The sequence below is a fragment of the Sturnus vulgaris genome, chromosome 3 (genome assembly GCF_052056855.1).
Source record: "Sturnus vulgaris isolate bStuVul1 chromosome 3, bStuVul1.hap1, whole genome shotgun sequence".
In the NCBI taxonomy this organism is placed as follows: Eukaryota; Metazoa; Chordata; class Aves; order Passeriformes; family Sturnidae; genus Sturnus; species Sturnus vulgaris.
Window position 1 is genome coordinate 26,522,630 of NC_142245.1, and position 13,759 is coordinate 26,536,388.

Below are 13,759 nucleotides of genomic sequence, written 5' to 3' on the forward strand. Positions count from 1 at the left end.
GACTTCCATACTGTAGATGAATGAGCAGGACAGCACCTATTTGTTAGTGGGAGAGTAAGGTTTCCTGCAATATCAGTGATAATTGGCTACACAAGTACCTACAGCTTCTTTTGTTCATTTATTGATTTCCTTGATTTGTGCTTTTCTTTTAAGGAAACATACAACCATTTTCCATTTTGTTTTTTCATTTTTCTTAGCAATTAAACTATCCAAAGCATTTAATTGTAAAAACTTATTTATCTGTGAAAATCTGTATTGTAATTGGCCAGAAGATAATTTTTGTTCTTTTATCTAAGATTTAAAAAAAAAACAAACAAACAAAAAAAAAAAAAAAAAAAAAAAAAAAAAAAAAAAAAAAAAAAACACCTCAGACTTGATATAGCTTCTCAATATTTACCTGAAGAGTAGGAAAGTATTATAGAACTGCCAACAGTTTGCTGGAGGTTTTAGATCTATAATCAACAGATAAATGTAGCCCAGAAAATATTTGAACAAAACCATGGACAGAAACAAGCCAAATTTAATTTCACATTATTTATGTAGTACTAAACCTCTAAATTCTTATCTATTTCCTTTAAAGTAAAGTTAATGGTTGCCCAAACTTCTAGTCTCTTTATACACTGTGTTAAGTATTTTATTCTTCCAACTTGGGCAATTAAGATAAAACCTTATGTTTTTGTAAGGGCAGTATTTTCCACACAAGCACTTAATGAAGCAGAGTAGCCATAAATATTGCAGAAAGAATGTAGGCAAAGTACACAGGCTTTTATTTGTGAAAGCTGTCCACAAGCTCTGCCAGGAGCTGTTTCTCCATATGTTTCCAAGGGCTTTCTAAGGAAAAATTATAGACATTTCTCTCTTCTTGTCACCAAGGTCCAGGTTAATGTAAACAAGTGGCCAACTGATACCAAGCTGAATCAACATCAGAAACTTGAATTGTTGTGGTTTAGCAAGCCAAAACACCTAGGATCTCTAACATGTGAGTCTATGAAAACTATGACTAATGCTGGGTATAAACTTCAGAGAAACAGAAATACGTTCTTGTCAAATGCACATTTCCTATGTTACATGCTGACACAATTTATATGGCATCTGTTCTTGAATTCCCATCAAGAAATCTCAAAGAGTTTGTCTAGGTAGGAAGTCTCCAGGTTTATTTAACTATCATTGAAGTTACTTGAGGGTAGAGCCTCCATTTTGGTTCACAGCACTCTACAGAAAAAAACAACTGCTCATAACTCAAGATCATGCAAAAGACAATTTCATTCACAACTATATTTCTACTTTGTTAATTTGTGAATAGTCATCATGATGTTTCACAACTGCAGAATAACAGAAAGAAAAAACACACCGCTTACTCTCCAAACAGTTGGGAAAAAACCAAAACAAAGCCTGCTTTCTGTCTTAGCAATTCTATCACTATTTTGAACTCTGTGGAAGGGAAGTTGAATGGAAAAAAATCAAGTCTCAGCACCTTGTGATGATTTTCAAAGCTTCAGATGCTTGTAAGCAAAACTGCAACATGTGCAATTTAAAAAAGGTATCAGACCCATGAAAACATCCAAAGGATCTGGGTTCTCAAAGACACTTCCCTTTCAGCCATCCCACCAGAAGTACCTAGCCCATTCCTAAAAAGCCTTCCCAGTATTGACGCTTCTCAAACCCAGACGGTTCTTCTTAAAGAATACTGGCTTTTTAAAATACCATTGTATTTGGTTTCCCTTGTCATCCTCAAGATACTTAATGCATTATTTCTCTCCATTTTCATGTTCCTTCCTGCAAATACTTTTCCAGAATAAGCTAAATGTTACTTTTTTGATACTTATCTTGACCAGCAGATCACCTACTGGTTAATTTTAAGCACATAAATTCATAGTAAAATTATTTCACCAATCATATGCTGACGGTTCAGCACCCCATCATATTTTTTACTAGATCATGTTTCAAGTAAGTATATATCAAATTCAACATACATCAAATTTTAACCCAGGATCCCAGCCACCAGTCCTCTTCAAGAGTCTGCAACACTGGAAAAAGAGAGTTACTCTCAGTGCTCATGAATACCTCTCTGCTGGATGTCACCCTTTATTTCCCATGAATCTGACAGCTCCCTGCAGTTTGTGCATATTTCCTAAACTGCTTCAGACAATAATCTGCCGATGACTGATGAACACAGTGAAAACTGCAATAAGAAATTAATAACAAATACCTAAGGGTTGTGTTATTTCCCATCAGCACCATTTGGATATGACACACCCGTCTACAGCTTCAGAGGAAAGACAGGAATACAGTAAAGAATGTAGAAGATGAATAAAGAGTTTTAGTAGATCAGAGGATCTTGAGCACCCTACTGCCAATCAAGCCTTTGGCATTCTTCCCTAGCACTACAATTTGAACTTAATCAAATTGGAAAAAATTACAGCTTGTTTACAATTTGTTATTTAAAATTGCTAAAAGGAAGAAAAAGATTAAAACCCTTCTTATTAATAAATATTTACAGCGACCCATAAATACTTTTACAGATCAGTATTAATCACTATGCAATCAGGATTGCACAGAGAATAGACTAAGTAGAAATGGGAGACTTCCAAGACAGTCCCAATTCATTAGCGATAAGCTCAGTGGAGAAATGAATTCCTGTCCTTCCCTCCTCCTCCCCTCCCAGCTATGCAAAATTTCCACTTTAGATGTCAGGCAAGAGATTTAATATCATAAAAACCTAATAAACAATGTATGCTTTAGGGGTGCACACTGCTGCTTTATTCCAAATGTCTAGGCCAGTCCATGTTTTGAGAACCTTGCCCATAATAAAAAGGATATCTGTCTTCATCTAGCAATGACTGGTCAGCCCCACGAGCTTCCTCAAGAAGGACAGGGCATTCCAGTGAGTCAGAGCCTGCTCCCACTCTCACAGGGATTCCAAATAATGCAGTATTTGCAGACAGTTATAATGCTGAGCAGTCATACTAAACAAACATTAGAAACTAAAAAAAAAAAAAACAAACCAGAAACAAATTTAAAAAAAACAGAGACCAAAGACTGAGAAGATGTGCAATTGATATGGGAACCCAGGGAGATGTTTTCATAAACAACTGTAATCAAAAGCAGCTATTTTAATGCAACAAGGCTGCAACAAACACATGTAGTTTGTTTTTAAATCATATATGAAAAGACATTCCCACAGAAGTTCTTTTCTTATCAGACCCCTGGTAAGATTCCCAGTCTTACAGAAATGACAGCTGAAACCAGGGAAGTTTTAATATTAATTCTCCTAGAGCTGCCATGCCACACTAAAATACAGAGAAAAGAGGAGAAAGGCAGAGGGAGCACACTTACTTAGAGTCAGCTACCATGTTTACCAAAAGGTAACTAGCGCTCAGCCTACAGAAAATCAGATGGCTACTTTCAAATCTAATACAGGATGATGTGCTAAACCCACACATACAAGTGTACATGTGTGAAACAAAACAAACACAAGCAAATCTGCATTTAAATTTACATAAACAGCAATTTCAACTTACAAAATATATATTCATGAATTATTTCCACTTAGCTCTTCTTAAACAAATTGAGATCTTGTTACTAGAACTTCACCAATTGCCTGTTCCTTGTGCTGTTTATTAAATCTAAAATTTAGAATTTATTGCAAAGTCTCACAGAAACATTTGATTTTACATTTGAATTTTGTTTCTTAATTATTCCATCTCACCCTAGACCCATTCCCATGAAGCCCATACAGACTTTGTCACAAGGCTGCAGTGGAACAGCACCAGCCACCTGACAGACTGGATATAATTCAACATAATTAAACACAAAACAGAGCAATCAAACTTAGAGACACAAGTCAACAAAGAGTAATTTTTTCAAATGAGCAACCTACATGCAAGTAACATGACTGATTGGTGAAAATTTAAATTCACACTACCTTCTGCAATATGAATACTACTACATCTGAGTCCTTTTCCTTCAGAAGTGAGCTCTCTCATGAAATAGGAAGACACAACTGACACTCACAGAGAGCCTCAGAATTCATGGTCATCTGCTCTGCTTGCTAGGAACCTAAAATATACCCAGATCAATCTATTTCCAAAACTCACAGATAAGAATTTTCTCTCTCCTTCCCTAAACACTCTGTTAGGAATGGCTACAGCTTTTTAAAATTATCTTAATTAACAAATGACAAGGTTTCATCCCACAGAAAATTTTTCCTCCCCACACACGGTTTTGCTTTCCAGGCATTTTAGTGTCTATCATTAACAATCACAGTGATTATCCTTGTACATCAACAACAAGCTCTCAAGTGCAAAACCAAAACCCAGTCAGTCCAGAGTGGTAGATGGAGAAGGGTAGAAGGGGAAAAAGTACAGCTGTAAAGTGCTTCCCACTGCCACCCTCCCTGGTGCCTGACTGGAAACAGCATCAGGGCACTTAGGAATTGAGCTCCTCCATCTTGCACGAACATGCATTACAGATTACAAAATTCTGTCCAAGAAAACAGTGTCTATTTCGTAACTCTTAATTTCATGGAAAGATGTTCACATTTCTTGCAACATAATACATCTAGAAGTAGCACTGTTTTGACATCTGTCTATTTGCTGAAGTTTTAAAGAGGAAATTTCATGAAGAATTAAGTTTTGTCAAAGAGAAGCCAAGGCACATATCTCCAAACAAGATTTTAAAACCTTATATTGTTTAATATTTTAAAGCTAATTTTTAAAATCCACTTTCTAAAAGATTACGAAGTCAGACTCTTAAATAGAGGTAGACTTCAATTTGTGAAAAAGTATTCAAGTTAATAAAGCAATACCCATTTTACTCCTTCAGAGCATTCAGCCCAGAACATTTAATACTAAACAAACACTCTGTCAATGCCATGGTAGGAGAGGACATAAGGTAACTCAATTCTAGATCATTCTGAAGAGATTACAGGTCTCTGAAAAAGGGAGAGGGAGGCAAAGGGGAGGCTATGTTTTTGTTTCATACTTAAAACATTACCTCCCGATTACCTCCCTTGTTAATCAAAAACATGCTGTACATTCTTTCATCTTAGAAAGTAACCATTAAAACAGACATATCTAGCTCTTAAAAAAAAAGTGAGGTAATAAGTTGTGAATCAAAGTGTTCCCTTCCAAATAAAACATCTGCAGGGGGAAAAATAGCTTAATAGAACTGCAGATAGGTAATCAAATGTCCTAGTTCAACAGGGAGTAACAACTATGTGCACAGTGATTGAGATTTGTCCTTGCAGCATTTAATCCTGCTCATATTGTGCAATTCATCTCGGCACGGTCAGAGCAACCACAGCTCTACTCCCACTAGATGGAAAATTCCACTCGAGCTTAAGTGAAACTCTTCAGAAGCCCAACTTGAATTCTTTCTGCTCAACCCAGTTTTGTTCACAGAACTGCTCACTTGCTTGCAAACATATTCTGTTCATCTTCTCAGTGCAACAAGTGAACGTCACCTCACTGCAGGCTCAGCCCTGAAAGGGGTATTAAGCCAGCAATGGGTCACATTCACCTTTCCTCTCTCTGTACCACACTATCCTTCCCTGACACAGGTACACCATCCTAAACAAACATCTCATGGTAAGGCATGGCAATTACATGTTATAATTGCATTGGACTACCATGTAATTATATGTATATGCAGATGCTATAGAACACAACACTGCACTGAGCAATTCAAAGAAACATTTTAGACCCACAATTTAACGACTTGGTACACAGGGCACTTGACCTTCTCTTTGATCCCCTTTAATCGGTTACTTCACAACAACTTTCACTACCACCTTCTGAAGAACAACCAAATTTCATTTTTGTTCATTTGCTATTGCATAATAAAAAACAGAAATGGAAGCGAAAGGTAAATAACATATTTGTTTTACCCAGATAAATCAGTCATGTATATTCCAACAAATGCAGTCAGAATGAACAGAAAATAGTCATAGCATTCAAAGAACAAGGGTGTAAGAATTGTAGACAGAAATATAGCCAGTAAAAACACACTCAGCTATATCATAAATACATTTACCTCTGCAGAATCCTTGGTATTGTCTCCTGGCAACCATAAAATTTTCAAGAATTTGCTAAGTAACAAGACAGAAAATGTATGCCTGTACATCCACCACCAACTTTTTGTCACAAACATGTAGTAATTTTATGCTATTTTTACACCTGCATCCATAGCATTTACTACTAAAGTCAATGGAAAGGAAATGCAGAAAACATCTTTATCTGCTGCATCATTCCTCTTTAGGAACAGATTTAAAGGAAAGTAGGTCCAACAGTACAGGTCTCTTAACTATTCCAGGTTCTTACCTTAAAGATTTTATTGGGGTTCGCCCCGGAGATCTTGTGAATGCATTTAAATAACCTCAAAATAATAAGCTAGCTAAGTGTGAAAAGTTATTTTGCTGGTGTATGTACCTTGCAAAAAGTAGTGGTCATAACAGAAACAAAGACGAAACTAAAAAGCCATAACCGAAAGTTTATCAAGAGTTAATCTATTAGCAATAACCAAAATGATGCTGAAACATTACATTTAAAAAAACAAACCAAAACCAAGCATTCTCCTGTGCATTAATAAAGGCATCAAAACAGAGCCAATTATTGATGTAACAAATCGTTTTAAACATTTACCCAAAAAGCATTTAAGATTCAGATATGGCAGAAAGCCAAACATATTTAATTGCTAAATACAGTGTATTTAAAAACTCCTACTACAGGTTTTTTCCTTTCAGAAAAAATAGTAATTAGTATTTATTCTTGAAAATTTATAAAACATCGCAGAAGGCAAGAGATACATAACATCTGCTGTGAAAATGAGCAGACAGAGATGCTTTTTCTAACAAACAGTCGTTTAAAAAAAATTAAAAGATCTTAGGATAACAACTTTGTCTTGTTCCACTACTAGATGAGCAAAATGAAGCACACAAGTTTCTCACCCTGCTGCACTGAAGCTTTCACACAGATAGCAAGACTTCCTCTCAAACACTAGCAATGCTCATTTCTCCCTGCCCTCCACATCCCTGGTTCCCTTATGAGGTTCCTAATCCCAAACAGGAGGCATACAGAGTAGCAAAATATCTGCTGAATATCTTATTGTAACCACCATATAAATGAAAGTTACACTGTATAAATATTTGAAAACTCATCTTAGGAACAAGTTGGATAAAGGACAGATCCATATCTTGATCTAGCTATGTGTATTCATGGATGGATATGGAAAGAGATACATACACACATCTACAAATCTACATATTAAACATTACATTCATTTGTTGCAAACAATCATTCTGCAGCACTGAAAAAAAACCATCAGAAGCTTGTATAGCAAATCTTGCTAAAATCTGTCAAACTCATCAGTTTTAATCTACCCTCTCAGTGGCAGCAGGGATGCCATACACCATTTGCAGATGAAGATTTACAAACAAGTCATACAATGATTTGCATAAGTCAGTATTCCAATTCTCCAAAACAAGTATTAATAATACATGAAGTCCAACCAGTGAATACCAATTTTTCCTTTAAGGATTAAAACTGAAGAGAAGCTTAAAAAAGTATTTTATTTAAAAGAAAAATCTGAAGATTCAAGAAGGAACTCCCTTCACATAAGAGACCACTACAAAATCACCTTACCTTATAATAAAGGGAACAAACGGTGCTGTGCTGAGTGCTGAGTGAGAGCCATCCATTGGAGATGGATACAGTCTTCCCAGGATTAAAAGCAAAAGAAACAGGCTTGGATGGATTTTCAACTCTTCAGCTTCACTAAATAAAAAGGTGTAAGAAGCATTTGGTGAAAAATAGCATCCTCCTTCATGCTAGTCTTGAGCCTGTTCCCCACAAAACAGCTTTCTGCATCTCTGGTTCAAGGAGTTATCCTAGGCTGATCATTACATGGGAGTGCAAACCCTGCTGAGATCAAATATGGCATCCAGTTCTTCTGCAGGGGACCCCTCTAATGAAGGCACTCATGGCTGAACTGCCTTCACTTTCACACATTATTCCAAGCCTCCTTTATTCCCAAATGTGGTGAGCTGCCTTCATTTATAAATAGTATTAAAAACCTGCACAGATAATGTTTCTCTATGAACCAGGAAACTGCAGAGAGCTGACTTACAAAAAGGTGGTTTTAAAAAAGTACTTTTATTAGTTTGAAAGGAAATGTGTGTTTAGTAAATAACATGTTTTACTAAAGGATAGTTCTTGTCATTGACACCAAGGGTCTACTATATAAAGTAGACCCATCGTATAGTAAAAGACTATTTATATAGTAAAAAGCATCAGAAAACCAAGTTAAAATCAATACTTTTTGATTTATTTAACAACTAACAATAAGATACAAGTCTTCATCCAGACTGAAAAAAGCATACAAGACCAACATTTCACACAGCAGTTTTCAATCTTTTTCAACTGAAAAACTTGCCAAAAATTGCCAGGGACGACACTGTCACATTTTATAACAGGTAGAGTGGATTGCTGTGCAGAATATACAGAACCTCTTTTCTTAGAGCAGAGACTGCAAAACATGGATTGACTGGTCAAACTCCTGCTTCCAAGTGTCCACCTTAGGCCCATTAAAATCAGCTGAACCTCACCCATAAATCAGCTGCTCAACTTCCACAGTTTATATCATAGCATTTGAAGAAAAAACAAAGCCAGTGCTGGTTTACTTTACAAGTTCATGAACCTGGAGGTAACAGCGTCATCCCAAATGGTATCATTGCATTGATCAAATTGTAGCTCTCAGCCACCATTTGGGGACTCTTTTAAAGAAGATCAAGGACCTTTCCTAGAGTCAGTGTGCCACAGGCTGGGAAGTGTTCATGTGGTGTTACTGGAGGCCTATGACCTCCTATCACTTAAACATGCTGGGAAGCCTCATTGTTAAATGTGAGACACTCAAGCACCCGGGTTCTGTTTCCCTGAAAAATGTAAGTTCCTTAACATCTGATCCTAAGAACACAGCAACCCTTAATTAGTCACTAGTAGTTCAATCTTCAGAAACTTAATGCAATATGCCAAAGTTAAAAGAAAAAAGGCTTAGCAAAAACATTAGAACTGTATCATTTCAAGAAGCACTGATGTTTACAATGGCACTAGGGTATGTATATGACACAACTCAGTTTAACTTTTTCACTTCATTTTGTATTTAAAAGTTTTCTCAGAAATCATCTTACCTGTTCAAAGTGCTGGTTACAACCTCTAACTGCTTGAGAAGGAAAGGATAAAGGCTGGGAAACCGAGAGAAAAACTCTCTTCCTGTCATTCTGCAGAAACAAATGAGGAAGAGTCATAATTAGCATTCTGCAGTAATTAGTTACACTCAAAATATCAGTTTATTTGTTGTATTTCTGATGCTACAGTGAAGCTGGAGAGGCAGAATAATCATTCACAAACAATGAACTCTCAAATAAGGTAAAATGTTTTCATGAAAAACGGTGGTAGAGTGTCATTTACACAAGTTAAGTAACTGTCTCTGTGCGTGCTCACTAACATTTTGTCATTAGGTCTTTCTGGATAAAATGGATCTTAGCCCCTTAATAACATTAAAAAGATACAACAGTTTAAATTCTGACACTATTTTTAACAGTACTGTAGTTGAACAAGAGAAGACCACACTTGCTTCGGCAAGGTTCATGTCCTAAATAGAATATTCTTAACAGACATGTACTAAAAGATACTCATAGATTGCTGATACTAAAAGACACCTCAGAATAGTAATTCACAGATTTGTAAAATGCAGTGGCAGAAGAGTCTGATCTTCCATTAGCCCTCTTTCCACAGTGCTGCTTCCAGCACATGGCAGTAGTGACACTGCAGGCCACAATTCTGCCTCTGTAGATGGAGCAAGCATGTTCAAAACAGAGCAATGCACAAACACCTCATGAACTCATCCCTAGGCAGAACCAGTAAGGTGGCACAGTTAAAGCTGCAACAGCAATTCAATCCAAGCTAAAAAGAACATAAGTAGAAATGTTCTGTATTTGTTTTACAATCTTTTGATCAGATAAAGGACGGCTTCATGGTTTGTATGAAATCATTCAGCAACACAGAAGCAAGAACCACTTGAATGTTACCATTGGGAAGCTCTAATTAGACATCTATGGTATGCAGATAAAAAAACGCAAAACTTTTTTTAAATAAATGAAAGGCCATCATTTAGAAAAACAAAGCCAGCTGCAGAGTTTGCTTGCCACAAGATCAACCAAGATAAATGTTCCATGTTAGCATGACTCCAATGCAAAGCTTCCAATAGGCAGACAGATCCAGGTTTGGAAAAATAACACGATGAGATGGGCAAGACTGAATGCGTGTAAAAATAAGCAGACAAAAAAAAAATTAAAAAAAAAAAAAATCACACATGAGTAAACGAGCACATGGCAAACATCAGCACAGCTCCTTCCAGCACTCAGCTAACATAACATGCCTTAGCCACAGGCCACAGAATAAACACAGCAAAACCAGACTGTTAGGTGGAAACAAATGTTCACACAGGGACAGGAAACTTTCCCAAGGCACATAAGAAAAATTCTGTGAATATATATACAATATAGTGAACTGCTAGAACTAAAAGTAAGGAATCTGCAGTAGCTGCTATAGCTACAAAAAATATTTCAGATTTAAAAATTACATGGAAGCATTAAAACTGTGAATTAATATAAACTGAAGCACTAATGAGGACGGTTTAAAGACATCAATATTGATAATAACTGGTTATTCAAGCAGAAGACACCCATGCAATTTTTTTTAACAATGTCCTCAAAACTACTTCAATTTTTTTGCACATGTAGTATGTAGCAAACTGAAGATGCAAAGCCAGAGAGAGCACAAAATCTAAGATCTATCAGGTCAAACAGCCCATCCTACTGAGTTTTCCTACATAGCACATTAAGACCTCAATATTTAAAAAGTTCTATCCAAAAATCCTGTGACATCTCCATCTCTTGTGCTACAGAGTGCTACAGGCAAAAGCAGAATCGGGTTCAAGTTTATGGAATGGATGGCCACTGCCTAGAGATTTAAGAGAAGACTACATACAAGTAGCACCTCACAAGTACTTTTAACCAGGTCCATTTTTAATGTACTAAAAATTCAGCAGCCACATTTGAATCAATATTAAATAATGGAACTGAATACCCTTATAAAGCCTCAAAATTCTTTGCAATTAGCATGGTTTCATAAATCTTTTTGACAAGGAAAGAAAATTATAACTACTGAAGTAGGTAACTTATATAACCTACATAACCTCCTATTTGCTTTACTGCTCCACAACTTATAGATGGGAGAAGGCAACCTAATCAAAATCTCTGACAGGCAGTATCTGCAGAGAAGATGTCCACAGGCATCTTCAGAAAAAAGGAGACAACTGTCTGAGCACACTGTTAAAGGGCCTCCAGTTCAGAGGGGAAACAAGAAACACTACACATTACCAGAAGTGCTACAAAATTAAGAAGTGTGCTCAAAATAGAAAGCATTAATTTAAGTGTGAATCCACTACTTGGGGATGTCAAGGCAAGGAGAAGCACAACTGGGAATAAGCAGGAAGCAAAACAGTTAGACAGTATGGAAGAGAGGAATTTAGTTGTTTCATTTTTTAATGCTGACCATGCTTTTTCCTCCTGTAAACATGTGCACACAACTATTTCTGTAACTGCAATTGGAACAACAAAAAAGTATAATGCTTCTGCTCTTCAAAACTCTTCATGACACTAATCCACATATTTCATATTAATTTCAAAAACCATACTCCTTTGAAAAACAAATACCAGAACTTTGAGATACACCCCATTCATGCTAGTGATATAAACAGATCCATGCATGTACATATGCACGCAAATCTGAGTTAGGCTTACAAGTAATAAGCTATCCATATCTTTAAAAGAAGACAAATCCCTGACATATCTATAAAGGAACATACCAAGTAAATGTGAACTAAAACAACCCAAAAGCCACTGCTAACAGTTTTCATGAAACAAACTTTTTCTTCTACAAACTTCTTATTCTGCAAGAGATCGGACAGCGAACAAGAAGTTTAAATTAAAAATACAGATAACTACCTTCCCATTAGTCACTGACATGGTTCAAACAGAGATTTCTGGCAACAGAGATACCATAATTAAATTCTTAAAGCAAACATTCTGCAGATCATAAGATTTTACATCTACTCCCCCTAAAATGTGTTTATAAGAGAAGTAACTGAGAAGAGCCTCAAGATACTACTATTTTATCTCATGTCCAGCTGAAACTATTTTTATATTGCTTCAGAGATGATCTTTAACAATATGTTCAATCACAGCCTCTGTAATAGTATTTTCTTTTTTCCTGTTAGTAACTCAAAGAAGCACAATTTCACAATCCAGAATTTCAGACAAGGTTACTGATACACAAACAATGAAGTGGTGGAAGGTTATTTACTGAGAGAGTAAGTAGAGTAATGAAACAGGAAAGTTATCAACAGGCTGCTGATCATGCTCACAATAAAATCCCTCTCCCCAGTGCAAAATGTCATTCAAGTACAGAATTAAAACGATGCTTAATATAGAAAGGCTGAGAGAATCTAATGGGAGCACTCATATCCTCCTAAATTCACTTGTAAAAATAATTTGAAGAACTGTATACATGCAGAATACTGCAGTACTTAAGGAGATGCAATATTTATGTGTCAGAAAGTTTCCAGTTCAACAATGTTAATGTTTTTTCATGCAAGCAATTCTGCACAAAAGTCAGATGACAGACTACAATCCATTCACAAAAGGTTTCATTTTGATGGCTAGACACAGCAGTCATGGTTTAGCACTCAGAACAAAGACAGACAAAGAATGTTTATGTAGAGAGGCATACATGGGTTTCTTAGCCATTTTCATTCAGTTCTCCCCACCTGAAAAGATGTTCCATTAACAAGAAACAGTAATACAGAAATATTTTCTGTACCGTGTCAATATGGAATCAAGTGACACCACCCTCTCCTAACAGTTCTCCATGCGCCCTTGAGTCAAACTCTTCCTCTAGATTCTGGAGCAGGCAGAAGGGGGGAGGAAAAAATCCTTCACAGAATATAGAAATCACATCAACTGGCAAGAAGTTTCTTTGAAGGCATGTGATGCTAGGAAAGACAGAATTTAATAGCTATAGCAAAAAGCACTTGGAAAATAACTGAGTCACAGCTATGTTACAAAATACCAACTAGTGATAACGGTAAAAATTAAAAAAAAAACTCAAAGCAGACTGTAAGTCTATGAAAGTTCAAGGGAAAGTCTGATTTAAGCATGACACACAGTTCAGAGTATTGATAAAGCTTCTTCAGAAAAGATGCAAGAATCAGTTATACTTTTTTCTGAAAAAACCTTACCCAGAAGCCCTCATTATCCTCATGAGTGTCAGCAGTTCTTCCATTCACTTAGTACCAGTTCTTTGGCTTTACCACTTTTCAGAGCAGAACCTGGCGTGGCTTAAATTAAGCCAAGAATCGTGTGGTTTAAAGTTTTCATGTGCTTTGCTTGAGGAGGTATCAGTAACATCAAACTTCAAGAACCAGTTCATAAATGCTGCTGAAAACTGTGACATCTCCCATGATTACACATCATGTGTGTCTCAGAAGCAACTTGATGCTACACAACTCAAGCGTTAACATCTATGTTTATTTTCTTAATGTCTTTCTAACAAAATATTCCACCTTCAACAAATGGATGGATTATTTAAATGCATTTTAAAAATGCATTTAAGAATAAAACCATGGATGTTGCAGTGTTCTT

At 36.2% G+C, this 13,759-nt stretch overlaps 1 protein-coding gene across 3 annotated transcripts in view; it reads right to left on the reverse strand.

Annotated features, from left to right (window-relative positions):
* THADA (THADA armadillo repeat containing) overlaps window positions 1-13,759 on the reverse strand; it is a 151,692-nt gene that overhangs the window by 92,337 nt on the left and 45,596 nt on the right. For all 3 annotated transcript variants that reach the window (XM_088161232.1, XM_014883146.2, XM_088161233.1), the window contains 2 exons: window positions 9,185-9,274; window positions 7,641-7,772 (listed from right to left, as the gene is read on the reverse strand). In XM_088161232.1, the coding sequence (XP_088017358.1) occupies window positions 7,641-7,772; window positions 9,185-9,274 (222 nt within the window). The remainder of the gene's footprint in view (window positions 1-7,640; window positions 7,773-9,184; window positions 9,275-13,759) is intronic.